We start from the raw sequence: 15,191 nt of genomic DNA, 5'->3' as shown, positions 1-15,191 counted from the left end.
CGTTGTCAATGACCCCAGACCTGAGCCTTCCTTAAAGAAGGCTCTGCTTTCACCCAGATAACTTGGCTTAGTTTGAGGAGGGATTTTTGCTGAGATGCAGGAGACAGCCAATATCCTGGATTTAGAGTATGAATGAGGTTCGAATTTCGGGAGCGGAGAGGATCACCAGGACCAAAAAGGGAGTGGGGGGAGTGGAGGAAGGGAATAGAAGTCTACTTCAGACCCAACTCGGATTTCATTGTCGCTTGGAGGTGCTGGATGCCCGGCGTTGCCCAGCTACAGTCCAAGAACCTCTTATTAAGGACGACCAGAGTAACCTTGGGGCCTCAAGGGGAATCCCTGCGGATTGGAAAGTTCTCACCACTGTGGGGAGCCACTCCAAACTCAGGCATCTTTAAATCCTGATGCACCAGGGGCATCTGAAAGATCACTGTATTCTGCCGCGGTAGTGCCATGACTGGGGTCTTTTCCCTCGCAGGGATAACAAAGCGTGGCCCAAGGAGTAGGCGGCACCCAGAGGGGTTGAGCTACACTCACCAGTTCCCTTGTAATCCTACCCCCTGCCTCATTTGAATGGCTTCTTCCCCATTAAGTGTTCAGCACCCGCTCCTCTTGCTCTTTCCATGGACCCCTAAGGTCAGAGGAGCCATCACAGGACCCAAAGAAAAAGGTACTTTTCTATCTTTGTGTGATTATTTCGTGAAGCCTAGTTCACCTGGGGTGACCTGGGTGTTTTAGTCGTGGATTGGGACACACCACGTTCTTTGTTCACATTAGAGTCTCATCCTTAAGGGACCTCTGAGCCTATTTCTCGGGAGAACAATCGCTCACCTCCCCACTCCCTTTCAGTGCCTTTAAGCCAGACTAAATGACAAACCCAAGAGACATTCTGATTCATTTATTCAACAAATATTTATTGACTATCTAATAAGTGCCAGGCACTGTGCTGGGCTCTTGAAGTTCATTGGCAAACAAGACAAAAGTTCCTACTTTCCTTTAGTTTATATTCTAGGCAGGGAGGTAAACCACAAACATGTATGCAAATAGCAAACCCACAAGGTAAAAGGTGCTATAAATAAAATGTTAAAGAAAAATATTAGAGGGCTGGGGATGTGGCTCAAGTGGTAGCGCGCTCGCCTGGCATGCGTGCGGCCCGGGTTCGATCCTCAGCACCACATACCAACAAAGATGTTGTGTCTGCCGAGAACTAAAAAATAAATATTAAAAAAATTCTCTCTCTCTCTCTCTCTCTCTCTCTCTCTCTCTTTAAAAAAAGGAAAAATATTAGAATAATATGATCCAAGCAAGGTTCTTTGAAAATGGAGATTTGTCCTTAAACTGTGTTTTAGGGAATCAGGCCAAAAATGAGAAGAAATGTGTTTCTGACTCTCAAGACCCCAAAGAAATAATAAGGGTGAAAAAAATCAAAGCTTTTGCTGGACACATAGGCCTGTAATCCCAGCAATTCAGGAGACTGAGGCAGGAGGGTCACAAGTTCAAAGCCAAGTCTCAGCAGCAGTGAGGCGCTAAGCAACTCATAGAGACCCTGTCTCTAAATAAAATACAAAAAGAGGGGATGTGGCTCAGTGATTGAGTGCCCCTGAGTTCAACCCCCAGTACCCCAAGAAAAAAGATCAAAGCCTTTTGGTCAAGGTCATGAATGAAAAGACTGAGGAGCTAAAAAGAAATGTCAAATTTGACATCACAACTTTAACATGAAATCCTAAATTAGGGGAAAAAAAAACCTTTTTTCTTTTATTATAAAGGACACTATTGGAACAATTGACAATTTTTCAATAAGGTTTGTAGCTTACAAGATAGTATTGCATTAGTGTTACTTTCCTCAACTTATTTGTTTTGTGTTGCTGAGGATCAAACCCAGTACCTCTTGTATCCTTGCTAGGCAAGTACGGTATCACTGAGCTCCCTCAGTTCCAGTTTCCTGATTTTTGATTATTGCACTGGCTTTAGAACATAAACACTAAAGTACTTAAGGAGCAAATGGGCTCAGAAAAAATTACTCTCAAATGGCTCAGAAAAAAATATAATGAGATGGAAAGACAATGATGAAAAAGACATGGTCTGAGTGAGCTCCCCTGGTCACAGTTTATCAAAGGAAGGAGGCTGTGTCATAGGGCAAGAGTGAAGAAAATATTTGTATTATTTTTGCAGTTTTTCTGTAAATTGAATTACTTTTCTAAAAAATTGAGGTTGGGTGCAGTGGCTCACAAATGTAATCTCAGCAACTCAGAAGGCTGTGGCAGGGCATTCCAAGTGTGGGGCTAGCCTGGACAACTTAGTGAGACTTTGTCTAAAAAAATAATAAATGTAGCTCAGTGGCAGAGCAATCCTGGGTTCAATCCCCAGTACTATAAATAAATACATAAATACATAAATTTAAAATAAAATTTAAAAATGTTTTATTCTTTTTTCCCCCTTTGATGTTGAGGATTAAATCTAGGGCCTTGCACATGATGTAACCTAACATTGAGGTACATCTCAGCCTCCCTTCTAAGTCTTATGTAGTATCATTATTGAGACACGAAATAACATTATAAAACAGAAGCAATAATTTCTAGCATTGAGGGCCCCTATATTTTCTTTTTAAAGAGAGAGTGAGAGAGAGAATTTTTTAATATTTATTTTTCAGTTTTTCAGCAGACACAACATCTTTGTTGGTATGTGGTGCTGAGGATCGAGCCCGGGCCTCAGGCATGCCAGGCGAGCGCGCTACCGCTTGAGCCACATCCCCAGCCCCAAGGGCCCCTATATTTTCAACTCTTGAATATTGAAACTTTTTTTCCTTGCAATACTGAGGGTAAAATCCAGGGCCTCAAGCATGCAAAGCAAGTGCTCTTCCATTGAACTTACCCCAAATTCCTGTATATTTAAATTATTTAAAGAGATTTTCATATAAAGCCACCTCTTTAGAAGGCAGCACAAGCTTTCCCTTATAATGGAGGCAGTGTGATCACCAAAATTATCTTTAATCCTATAAAATAAAAACTGTGAAAATCGAATATTACCCACACAGGTTCTTCAACTTTAGTGTGTGAAGAAATTTCTCTTCTTGACTGTGGAACTCATTCAAAGTTCTAAAAATCATTTCAAATCACCCCCATCTCAGGAAAGACATCAAAACCATCATGTACAGTTGACAAAACTGCTTTTCTCTTTTACATTTGACTCCTAAAATGAGTGACACTGATACATCTAATTTACAATGAGCCATGCATGTCTCTTATCTTCCAACACAGAAATTAACAGTATAGCAAATATGCAAAGTTTCTTAGGATATAAAAAAGATTAAAAAACTGAAGAGTTTATGTTTTTCTTCCTTTTGTCAGAAACGTATATGCATTTTCTCCTAGGAATCAAAAACCCAGGCTGAGCTCCCCTGGTCACAGCTTATCAAAGGAAGGAAGCTATGTCATAGGGCAAGAGTGAAGAAAATCTTGGACTTGCTTTTGCAAGATTTTCCAAGGTCCCTGAATAAAATGAAGAGAGCCAGCCATGTGAATATCTGGGGAAAGAGCATTTTAGTCAGAGAGAAGAACAAGTGCAAGGGTGGTGGGAATGAGCCAAGTGTGTTTGTTGAACAGAAAGGAAACCATAGTTTCTGAAGCCTAGTGATGAAAGAGGAACAAAACCCAGGGGTTCTGAAACACTGAGCTACATCCCAGCTCCTTTTAATTTTAATTTTTATTTAATTATTTATTTCTTTTTTATTTTATTTTATTTTGGGTATCTGAACTCAGAAACACTAGACCACTGAGCCACATCCCCAGCTCTATTTTTGAATTTTATTTAGAGCGTGGGTCTCACTGAGTTGCTTAGGGCCTTGCTTTTGCTGAGACTGGCTTTGGACTCGGGATCCTCCTGTCTCAGCCTCCTGAGTTGCTGGGATTACAGACATGCACCACCATACCCAGTGGAGAATAGATTTTAAGATTTGAAGCAGAAGATGAATGAGAAACACCCAGAATTGTCTAGAAAGGACAGGTTGAGGCTTAGACCAGATTGGAGCTAAGAAATTATAGTGAAGTAGGGGGAATCAGTGTAGTCATATGTGTATATAGGGTAATCACGTCCGTCATTGCTCTCTCCTTCCCATCTCCATAGCCCATCTCCATAGCCTGCTTCCCTCCCCTCACTCCCCTCTGCACAATCCAAAATTCCTTAATTCCCCCCCCACCCCTTTTTATTTTTTTATCTTGAGACAGGATCTCACTAAATTGCCCAGGCTGTCCTCAAACTTGTGATCCTCCTGCCTTAGCCTCTGGAGTCTCTGGGACTATAGGAGTAGCTGGGCTTGCAGGCATGAGCCCCTGCACACCACCCAGTGTGTTGTTTTTAAGATTCGTACACATAGTGTGTCAGTATTTCATTCCTCTTGATGGCTGAATAACATTCTATGCATGCATGTGATCACACTTTATTTATTTAAGCCATTCATCAGTTGGATGTTGGATTTGTTTCTGCCTTTAGGCTACTGTGAATAGTGCTACTGTGATCATGTGCAGGTAGTTGAGTACCTGTTTTTAGTTCTTTGAGGAATAAACATCAGGGTAGAATTTCTAGGTCACATGGCAACTCTGTTTAACTTTTTGAGTGACTGGCAAATTGTTTTCCACAGTGATTGTACCATTTTACATTTCCACCAGCAATATGTGAAAGTTTAAGTTTCTCCACATATTTATTAAGACTTACCTTCTTTCTTTTTTCTTCTTCCTTTCCTTCTTAAATTCTAGCCATCCTAGTGGGTGTGAAGTGCTAACATTGCGAGTTTATTTATTTATTTATCTATCTATCTATTTATTTATTTTTTATGTGTTGCTGAAGATAGAACCCAGTGCCTTACAGGTGCCAGGCAAGTGCTCTACCACTGAGCCCCAGCCCCAGCCCCTATATATATATATATATATATATATATATATATATATTTTTTTTTTTTTTTTTTTTTTTTTTGCAGTACTGGGATTGAAAATTCTCTTGCATGCTAATGCTCTAGTGCTGAGCTTCATTCCCAGTTCTTTTTATTTTCTTTAAAGACAGGGTCTCATTAAATTGAACCTTCAAACTCACAATCCTCCTGCCTCAGTTTCCCCAGGAGCTGGGATTACAGAAGTGCACCATCTGTAAACCAGCACATTGTGGTTTTTTTTTTTTTTTTTACTGTACTGGGAATTGAGCCCAGGGATGCTGTATCACTGAGTCTACCTCCAGAGGTTCTTAGTTTTTTATTTTGAGACAGGGTCTGGATAAATTGCTGAGGCTGACATTGAACTTTCTATCGCCTGCCTCAGCCTCCCAAGTAGCTGGGATTAAAGGCCTAAACCACCAGGTCCTGGTTATATTGTACAGTGTGGTTTTAATTTTCATTTCACTAGTGATGGATGATGTTGAACATCTTTGCATGTGCTTATTGGTCATTTGTGGGGTTTTTGTTGTTGTTGGTTTTGGAGGAATGTGTATTCAAGTCCTCTGACCATTTTTTAAAAATCATTTATTTTTTAGTTGTAGTTGTACACAATACCTTTATTTTTATGTGCCTGGGCGAGCCCTAGAGTGCTCTACTACTTAGCCACAACTCCAACCCCAATTCACCCCCACCTCTCTGACCATTTTTAAACTGAGTTGTTTGCCTTTTTTGTTTTGCTTTGTTTCTTAGTTTCTTGAAAATGTCCTCTGTTGCAGGTCCCTGAATTATTGTCTTGACAGTACCATGTTCAATAGTTTCCTTGCTATCTGGTATGACAAGACATTCTATCTATAGCCCTTTACCTTTCCCACATCTGGAATGATTCATTTCAGGGACAGGAAATAGCATTTTCAGTAGGGGTGCTCTTTGTTGTCTCTAGGTCCTTTTTTTAAAACAACATTAATAAATACTTTTTTTATCCTTTTTTAGAGAGAAAAACACATCTTGAGTTCATACTTACAATTCTTTCTTTTCTTTTTTCTTTCTTTCTTTCTTTTTTTTTTTTTTTTTGACTAGGGATTGAACTCAGGGACACTCAACCACTGAGCCACATCCCAGCCCTATTTTGTATTTTATTTAGAGACAGGGTCTCACTGAATTGCTTAGAGCCTCACAGTTGCTGAGGCTGGCTTTGAACTTTGATCCTCGGCCTCAGCCTCCCCAGTTACTGGGATTACAGGAGTATGTCACAGAGCTGTTGTTATTTTTTGATTTGTCTTATCCTTAAAGTCTATTTTAACAGGGATGAACAATCAAAACAACTGCTTTAAATAATTGTTCTGATAGTAAACCCACAAACCTTTTTATATCATTGGATTCAGTGGTTCTGTGTTACTTTTTTTTTTAATTTTATTTTTTAGTTATAGTTGGCCACAATACCTTTATTTTATTTATTTATTTTTATGTGGTGCTGAGGATCAAACCCAGGGCCTCACACATGCCAGAGGACTGCATTACCACTGAGCCACAACTCCAGCCCAATTTATTTGTTTTTATGTGTTGCTAGGATGGAGCCCAGTGTCTCACATGTGCTGGGCATGTGCTCTACCACTGAGCTACAACTCTAGCTCCACTTTTAACTTTTATGGTTTACTTTTATTGTCCATGTGAAAAATTCAAAAGAACCTATCAAAAAGCTCCTGGAATAAATAAATGAATACAAAAGTCAGTGAATGTAAGATCAACCTACAAAAGTTAATTGCTTGGGCTGGGGCTGTACCTCAGTGGTAGAGCGCCTGCCTCGCATGTGTGATGCACTGGGGTTCCACACGTAAAAAGAAAAAAAAAAGCCCATTGACAACTTAAAAAAAAAAAAAATATATATATATATATATATTTTTTTTTTTTTCAGTATAGTTGTAATATGGAAGGTGAGGGATGTGTGGCTGAAAAATCAAGCAAAGATTAGATATTACTACTACTCCTAACAATAATAATTGAAGGATTATTACCAGCCAGGATCTGAATACTGAGTAGCAAATAGACTAGTAGCAATATATTTGAATCTTACCACTTTCTAGATAGACACAGGGAGGCTAAAAAAGCAGCACAAACTACACAGCTACAAGTAGTAAAGCCTGTGTATAAGCCCTGACATCCAGGTTCCAGAGCCCAAACAGTAGCACTCTGTTGCTTGACCCTGTGGGTCCACACAAGAAAGTAAGACTTAAGTAAGACTTAATCCCAAAGGTGATGATACTCTGATTTATTTTTTTAATTTTAATTTTAATTTTTTTTTTTTTTTGTACCTGGGATTGAACCCAGGAAGACTTAACCACTGAGCCACAATTACAGCCCTTTTTTATTTTTAGATAGGGTCTCACTAAATTGTTTAGGGCGTTTCTAAATTGTTCAGGCTGTTTTTGAACTTGCAATGATCCCTGCTGTAGCCTCCCAAATTGTTGGGATTACAAGCATGTGCCACCTCCCCAGCTGAGACTGATTTTAAGCCAATGAGAGAGGGAACCATGTTTGCATTAAAAAAAATTATAAGTTATAGATGGGACAAATTGCCTTTATTTTATTTATTTTTATGTCGTGCTAAGGCTGGAATCCAGTGCCACACACGGGCTAGGCAAGCACTTTACCACTAAGCTACAACCCCAACCCCCATGTTTGCATTTTAAAAAGATAATAATCTTTGACTATTCTGGAGGCAAAGTAGTCAGAGAGGAGTGTGTAACTATAAGCCAGCAAGACTGGCCAAGGGGACAATGGGAATGGGAAATGGGGACTGACAAGAGAATTACTAAGGAAATGGCAGGACTTGGTGACTAGAAATGGGATATGTGGGAGAAGGAAGAGTCAAAGATGAGTTTTTCTGCCTCATATTGGCCACTCAGAGGAAGTGCAGAAGGACTGAGAAGGCGAGATGACACAATCAACTGGAGGTATCCAGTAGGCACTAGACATTTGGATCCAGAGGTGGGGTGGGATTCAGGAGCCCTGAACATAGAGGTGACAGCAAAAGCCAGGAAACATTTGTAGCATGAGGACAGAAGACTAAACCCTGACAAAAACAAGGACTTAAGAACAGAAAAAGAGAGACTGGTTGGGGAGGTCAAGACCAACAGCCCAGTGCCAAGACAATCAAAGAAGTGTGCTCTTAGAGAAGTAGTTGGAAATCAGGTAAGGCCAGGCTGGGGAAGCATCTATGGGCGTTGACACCTCTGTGTCCTTGATAATTTTTTAGAGAGCTGCTGTGCAGGAATGAGGGTCAGAAGGGCAGAGGTGAGATACAGTATGACCTCCTTCCCCATTTGGCCTGTTGAACTCTTCCTTCAGGAAGCAAATGGGGTCTCTTCCAGTTTGGGACATCCCTCTTTAGAAGTTCTCAGCCCTGTCTCACTTGGGGAGCTTTAAAAAATACAAATGTTTATGGTGATGGAAACCGGAACAGTGGTTCCTTGGGAAGGAGGGTTGAGGATCCACTGAGAAGAAACATTTATGGGATAACCTTCTGCACTGACGGAAATGCCCTCAATTTTAAAAGGATTGCGAGTTGCATGGGTGAATTTATCAAAATATACACTTAAGATCTTCTCATTATAAACTATGTCTCAAACATTTTGGGCACCAATTTTTGCAAAAGTATTAAATACCATGGTTCTTTTCTGGATGAGTTAAGTTAAAATCTCTGAACCCGTGGACTGGGCTTGGTATTTTGGAAGCCTCCAAACACTGTTAATGGGGAATCTGAGTCTTGCTGAAGGAACTGATCGCCCACCTTTTCTGGCACGGCTCCATCTCGGCTCATCTTTAATTTGTTCTACTTAGTTCGGTCCCCGTTGGACTGTGAGCTCTGATATCCCATTTGATGAGCTCGGAAATCTTCACCTTGGACTCGGTCTTGAGGCCGAGTCTATTGCTCTGTTGGGTGCTGCCGGCGCGGTTCTGCTCAAGAAGCTTTTTGTTCCAGTCTAAGGGTTTTCAGAAACACAGTAAAACTTTTCGACTCCGGTGTATCAATCTCCATTTGCCGGCTACCCAGCTGTACAATGGTCATGAAGGGACCTGTCCAGCGTTGTGGCCGACCGGCCTCGTGGCGCAACGGTAGCGCGTCTGACTCCAGATCAGAAGGTTGCGTGTTCAAATCACGTCGGGGTCAGTTGCTTTTCTAAAGTTGCTTTGGTTTAGTCCTACTTTCAATTTTGATCCAATTACAGTACTCGGAGAAGAAACGCCTCTTAAAGGAGCAGGAAGGGGAAGGCTTCTGATGAGAAATTCCGTGGACAACCCGTCCAAGGACCCTTGTGATTTCGCTGGGATTTTTTTTTGCAGTCGATCCAGAAAATTCTGTGACAGGGGGGCTCCCGGAGACAGTTTCAGCTCTCGACTACTCAGCCTAGAAGGAAGAGAGGTGAGCACTCGCGTACCTGAGGGTATGGCTGGGTCTTTGTGAAATCTGTTGGTAGGGATGGGCAGGATTCCTGTAAATGTGTTCTCTTTGTAACACAACCATAATCTAGCTGCAGGAGTAAGAACAGGAGAGTTCAGTTCCCAGGGAGAAGAAGACAGTGATCTTCTACACAGACGAGGTGGCCGAGTGGTTAAGGCGATGGACTGCTAATCCATTGTGCTCTGCACGCGTGGGTTCGAATCCCATCCTCGTCGGTTCGCGATTATCAAGGTCTGCATCTCATTTTGTAATCTGTAGGTAAGAATTTCTCTTAACTCCTTTCATTGGCCTAGATTCAATGTTTCAGCACCACCCCTGCATTCTTTCTCTCCCTAGAGAAACTTCTGTACTACTATTTTCTGCACTATAAAAATTATTAAACCCTTATATTTACCTGGTACAGAACTGACCTGGCCAGGAAAGTAAGGCTATGTGCACCTTCGGCTGGCGCCGTGGCTTAGTTGGTTAAAGCGCCTGTCTAGTAAACAGGAGATCCTGGGTTCGAATCCCAGCGGTGCCTCCGTGGTTTCTTGTATTTTAAAACAAATATCAGACCTTGCAAGAGTTACGGTCCCTTATGGACCACCTCTCTGTATTCATTTCCTCTACATTCATTGAGCCTCTTCGCGGAATCTCCTAGGCGCTACCAGGCAAATCCTATTTTGGGGCTCCTCCTCGTGCCTATCACATTTATGCCTGATCCTGAAGCTGGTGCTTCAGTAGTCGTATCACCTGTGTTTGTCAGTATTGCAGTTTGGCTGTTAACGTGTCTAAGTGCTCAGCTGGTCAACTTTTTTGCATCCTGAAAGAGTTTCCTAGAACAAATGATCAGTAATAACTCTCATGTAACTTCACTTTCTAAAAAGTTCATCAAGTGGCCGGTTAGCTCAGTTGGTTAGAGCGTGGTGCTAATAACGCCAAGGTCGCGGGTTCGATCCCCGTACGGGCCAGGCTGGGAAACTTTTGCCAGGAAGGAAATCACTGTGCTTAATATTTTCTAAGAGGGAAATGGTAAACAAGGAAAGCGATATCGTCAACCAGGGACTATTTCATACCCAAAACCTACTCTAGTTTAGTTCATTATGGATAATTTGAACATACAGAGAAAGTGAGTTCTTTCTGTGATACCTAAATTTCATCCCTATAATGTGTACGGCGACCTTAGTTTGTGTTCTGTAAACAGAAGACTGACAAGAATTGGGACAAAATTGTCTCAAATAATTACATTTGGACACCATCAGCAGAGTATGGCAAATGGTCAGGAATAGGGCTGTCAAGTATTCCCCATGTTACTCCACAGGCAAGATGTCCAGCAGCCAGCCCCTGTCTGTCCATTAAGACCTAAGAAGATAATTTGCTTCCCCTCTTCAAGAGAATCTTGCTTGCATTCTCTGGCCCGCTGTGTGTGATTATCTGTTTCACATTTTCCCGCAGATCTGCTGCCTACAGCAGGAACCCCCATATCCTTTCCCATCCAATCTGGGACCCACACCCCACTCTCAGCCCCCACTCCAAGGGTAGCTCCATGACCCTCATATTCCCATTCCTTTGGATAATGGAATCATGCCACCCCACAGAGATGCAGCCTCAGCCTTAGCAGCAGCAGCACTTTAATTCCACAAAAACTCAGAAAGCCAAAATGGATCAGAACATTCCACAACAGGTGGACTTCAATACCAGCAACAATTGGACCTGAACCCTGAGAGCAGTGAGACACCTCCCACTTCACCCTCCACCATGCAATGTATTCCTCTTCACACCACCCCAGTTCTGGCTGGGGAAGTGGTTTTGTAGGGAACCAAAGGGCAGAAGCAGCTGGTTAAACATCTGCAGGTATCCATTCTTGCCTGCATGGTGTGTGGCCAGGGGCCACTCAAGCTCCCAAAGCCCCTGAAACCTGAGATGTGGCCACCAGAGTCAGGATGGCCACAATGGGGCTGGGTCTCCTCTGTTCCCTTTTTGTGATCTTGTATGGGAATCATGTTCCCACTCTCAAACCGAGACTAAGACTCTGGGTTCCCAGGCTTGGTGTTCTAGCTAGGGAGGAGAGTTGGAAAGAACAGGGTAGCTACAGATGGCCAACTGAATAGAAGCAAGGCAACATCCCATTCCACCAGGAGAACTTCCCCCATATACACCTCCCTAAGACCCTTCGAGAGGGCACGGGCCAGCTAAACGCATTTGGAAGAACCTCCAACACCCAGGTCTTCCCACAGCGGGCAGTTCCCACCAAGGCTCCTGGAAGAGTCCTTAGGATCCAGCTGGGCCCTGCCAGGACTAGGCCCCGCCTCTTCATCTCTCCAGGTCACTTGCACAGGGCCTCCAACACCTCCAGAGTGCGTCGGATGTCTCGGACTTGGCGCGCCAGCCCCTGAACCGGCTGCAGAGCCCTCTCCAGCTCCTCGCAACGCGCCAGCAGGGTGTACATGCCCTTAATACTCATGTCCACGGCTTCGCCTAAGGAGTCCACCGCATCGCGGTAGGTCTGAATGCAGCCCACGCTCAGCGCTGTCAGCTCCTGCACCGCACCACCCAGCCCGCGAAGCAGGCGGTCCACCCGGCTGCCCAGATCGCGACTCAGCCGTTCCAGATCCCGCAGCACGTCAGGGTCGATGGGCGGGATGGTAGGAGTGGGTGCAGGTGCTAGGCAGGGACGCACTGGAGCAGGGGGAAGGGGCGGAGCGACGCCGCTCAGACGGATCTTGAGTTGCAGGTTGTTGGCGACAAAGTGAGTGAGGTCTCCGTGGCGGCTCACAGTGCCCTCGAGCTCCAGGGGACTGGAAATAGTGGCACGGCGTCCGCCGCCGGCGCCGGACTCCGCACCCCCTGCGGACCCCGCGCCTCCGCACGCCCCACTGAGCCCGTCCAGACTGCGGCTGTCCTGAAGGCGGCTGGAGAACGAGCGGCTAGCCCTGCCGGCCGCTGCCGCCTCCTCGTCAATGTCTTCCTCTTCCTGCTGCGGCTGTTCCACATTCATTTCGACGCCTCCAGGGCTCCCTCGACGGTCGATCCTCTCGGATGCAGGCTTGTCCTCCGACGGCTTAGGATCCTTGTGTCGGGAAGACAGGTTCGGGTCGTACTCGGAACCTGGCTCCCCGCGGCGGCTCCGGCTCCCAGACCGCGTTGCTCGGGGGCCGGGCTCGTTTTTCCAAGCCTCCGGTTCCAGCCGGCGGACTATGCTGCTGCTCGAAGTCTTCGGGGACGACCTGGGTTGGCGGCTCGCGCCCCCAACGTTCTTGGCCTCTTCCTCCCCAGACACCCTCAGGCCTGAGGGTGGCTTAGAGGGCGTTCCACCCGGCCCACCGCAGAAAATCGCGGCCTGCTGTTCCGCTAGAGCTAGAAGGTCCGCCTCCGACCCGGGCCGCCCCCGAGACGACTCCATACTGCGGGTGGGGGCCGGAACAGAGGAATTGGTCCGCCGGGGCTCAGGAGGCAGCCGCGGCGCCTTTAAGGGGCGTTGGTAGAGCCGCGCCGATTGGCCCCAAACTGACAATGGTTGGACAGGAAGAACACTTTGATTGGTTGTGGTGACCAGGAAGTCCCGGAAGAAGAGCTGTTATTGAACATCTGAACACACATGAGAGCCAGCCGGGTGTAGGGAAGGAGGTGACAGCTGCTCTCGTTGCCCCGCCCTTTCAGAAAGTTGAAGGGGCAGGTCTTCAAGATAAAGGTTCCGAAATACCGGAGCCCTGAAGGAGTGCAGCTCTCTTTCCGCCCATAATTGTCCCGTTTATAATTATTGCTTAGCAAACTCACCAACTAAGGACCAGACTCGGGGTTCCCCGAGACCCTTGGAATGGAAATAGTATATCCTGCTTGGATCCTAGGGATTGAATCGTACCCACCTGACCAAGAAAAATACAACCAGAATTCTCAGCAGAGTATGAATAATTGGTTCTATTGTCCTGGGTTGACAGACCTAGCTGATGAACTGCCCAGAGCAACTCATTGTGGACAGCGATTCAGGGGCCCATGGGCTTTCCCGTACTTTTGGCATTCCTGTGTTTTCTGTCTCTCCCACTGGACGATGATGTGTGATTTTGTCCCAAGGTAAAATTCAAACGAGAATATCACAAATTCTGATAAGCACTTATTTTGCTTTGTTGGTGCGGAGATCAAATCCAGAGCCTTGTGCATGATAAGCATGTTCTGTCACTGAGCTACACATACACGTCCAAACCCCTCCCTAGGTACTTTTTTAGGATATAAAGGGTAGGGTTGTGATGACTGGACAGGCACTAGTTTAGATAAGGAGTTAAGCAAGACCTCTTTGATGAGAAGACATTTGAAAAGAAACGCAAAGAGCTACCACCTTCCTGGCAAAAGGGAGAGTTGTGCTAAATCTCAGGGAAAAAAAAAAAAAAAAGATTGACATATTCAAGGAACTGGGGATGGGGTGGGCAGGAGACAGTTGGGCCGGGAAAAAAAAAAAAAAAAGATCAAGGGAGATCAAGGGGGAGGGGGAGGATTTAGAACCACAAACTGAAGAAACAGGCAGAGGCTACCTCATGCAGGGAGGGGCCCCGAAGTTCCTGTTAGGAAACAGAGATTTCTTTCAAGTGCAATGGTACAGCAGACATTGGAAAATATAACCAAGACCCTGAGACATTGGTGTTTATTAAAAACATCTCACTAACACTCCTTAGCTGATAATGGATATGAATGTTCCTTTTTTCAAAAAAAAATATTTTTTATGGTTTACTAATCCTTTTGAGAAAATTTCACACAATCTCCTCAGATAATGTCACTATAGAATCTTTACTCCTGCTTTTTTTGACAGCATCAACATTGCCCTTTGCAGTTTGCAGTCCCCTGAATTTCTTCATTCTGTTCTTGTATTCCTTTCATTATTTTCTTTATTTGTTCTAATTAGATAACATGACAGTAGAATGCACTTTGACAAGTCATACATAAATGGAGTATAACTTCTCATTCTTCTGGTTGTACATGATGTAGAATCACACTGGTCTTTAGTCATAAATGCACATAGGGTCATAATGTCCAGTTCATTCTACTATTCTTCCTACCTCTATAGCCCACCTTTCGTTGTTTTCTTGAGGTCTTCCTATAAGAGGCTGTATCTTACAAGCCTGTGTTGTGGTTCATTTCTCTTTACACAATCCAAGGAATTGTAAACCATGCCAAAGCTTGTCATCATAAAAATCAGTTCTGGATCCAAGTACAAAGATGTCATCTGATCATGGACACAGAGATAGACTGAGGCAGTGTCACACCTGCATTCAGAAGTGCAAGTGCCAGAACTTCCCAGTACTCACCCTCAGGTCTCGCCAGCATCTTAGGCAGCCAACTCTGATGAGAGTAGCTCACTGTTTCACTAGGCCTGAAGAACTCACAATCACCAGTTGTCTTTGTCTTCTATTTACCTGCTGCTTGATAAAAACCCTCCCTCTAGTCTTAAAAAGGCTATATATATATTTGGGCTAGGTGTATATTCCTTAGAAGATAGTAGTACCTCCCTTGACAATGAGATGCTGAGCACAGAAAGGGAATGATGTGATGGATTCATTTTTGGGAATTATTGGCTGGTGCATGAAATGTTTACAAGGGGACTAACGGGGACAGGTAGGGTAGTAAAAAGAAGGTTACAAATATAAGAAAATGATGGCTCAGCCTAGTGTGATACAGTACAATTGTGCAAGTGAACATGTTTTAGATGCATCTTGAAGGTTTTAGTGGGTAAGTGCTCAGTTAACCAATGTGTAAGTGTAGTTTTTTAATCCTCACTCTATGAGGATTAATGAGGTGACAGCCTCCTTCATTGTGCCCAGGGATAGGCACATGACCCAAAGC

The 15,191-nt window shown here is 44.2% G+C and overlaps 1 protein-coding gene across 1 annotated transcript; it reads right to left on the bottom strand.

Moving 5' to 3' along the window:
* Positions 1–10,979: 10,979 nt before the first annotated feature.
* BORCS6 (BLOC-1 related complex subunit 6) lies at positions 10,980–13,231 on the bottom strand. Its single transcript, XM_081270384.1, has one exon. It carries the CDS (start codon positions 12,760–12,762, stop codon positions 11,686–11,688), a length of 1,077 nt encoding a protein of 358 aa, XP_081126510.1. The 5' UTR covers positions 12,763–13,231; the 3' UTR covers positions 10,980–11,685.
* Positions 13,232–15,191: the final 1,960 nt, after the last annotated feature.

This window comes from Spermophilus citellus (genome assembly GCF_964194105.1).
Source record: "Spermophilus citellus genome assembly, chromosome: 17".
In the NCBI taxonomy this organism is placed as follows: domain Eukaryota; kingdom Metazoa; phylum Chordata; class Mammalia; order Rodentia; family Sciuridae; genus Spermophilus; species Spermophilus citellus.
Note: the sequence above shows the minus strand (reverse complement) of the source record. Positions and strands in the feature narration are given on the sequence as shown.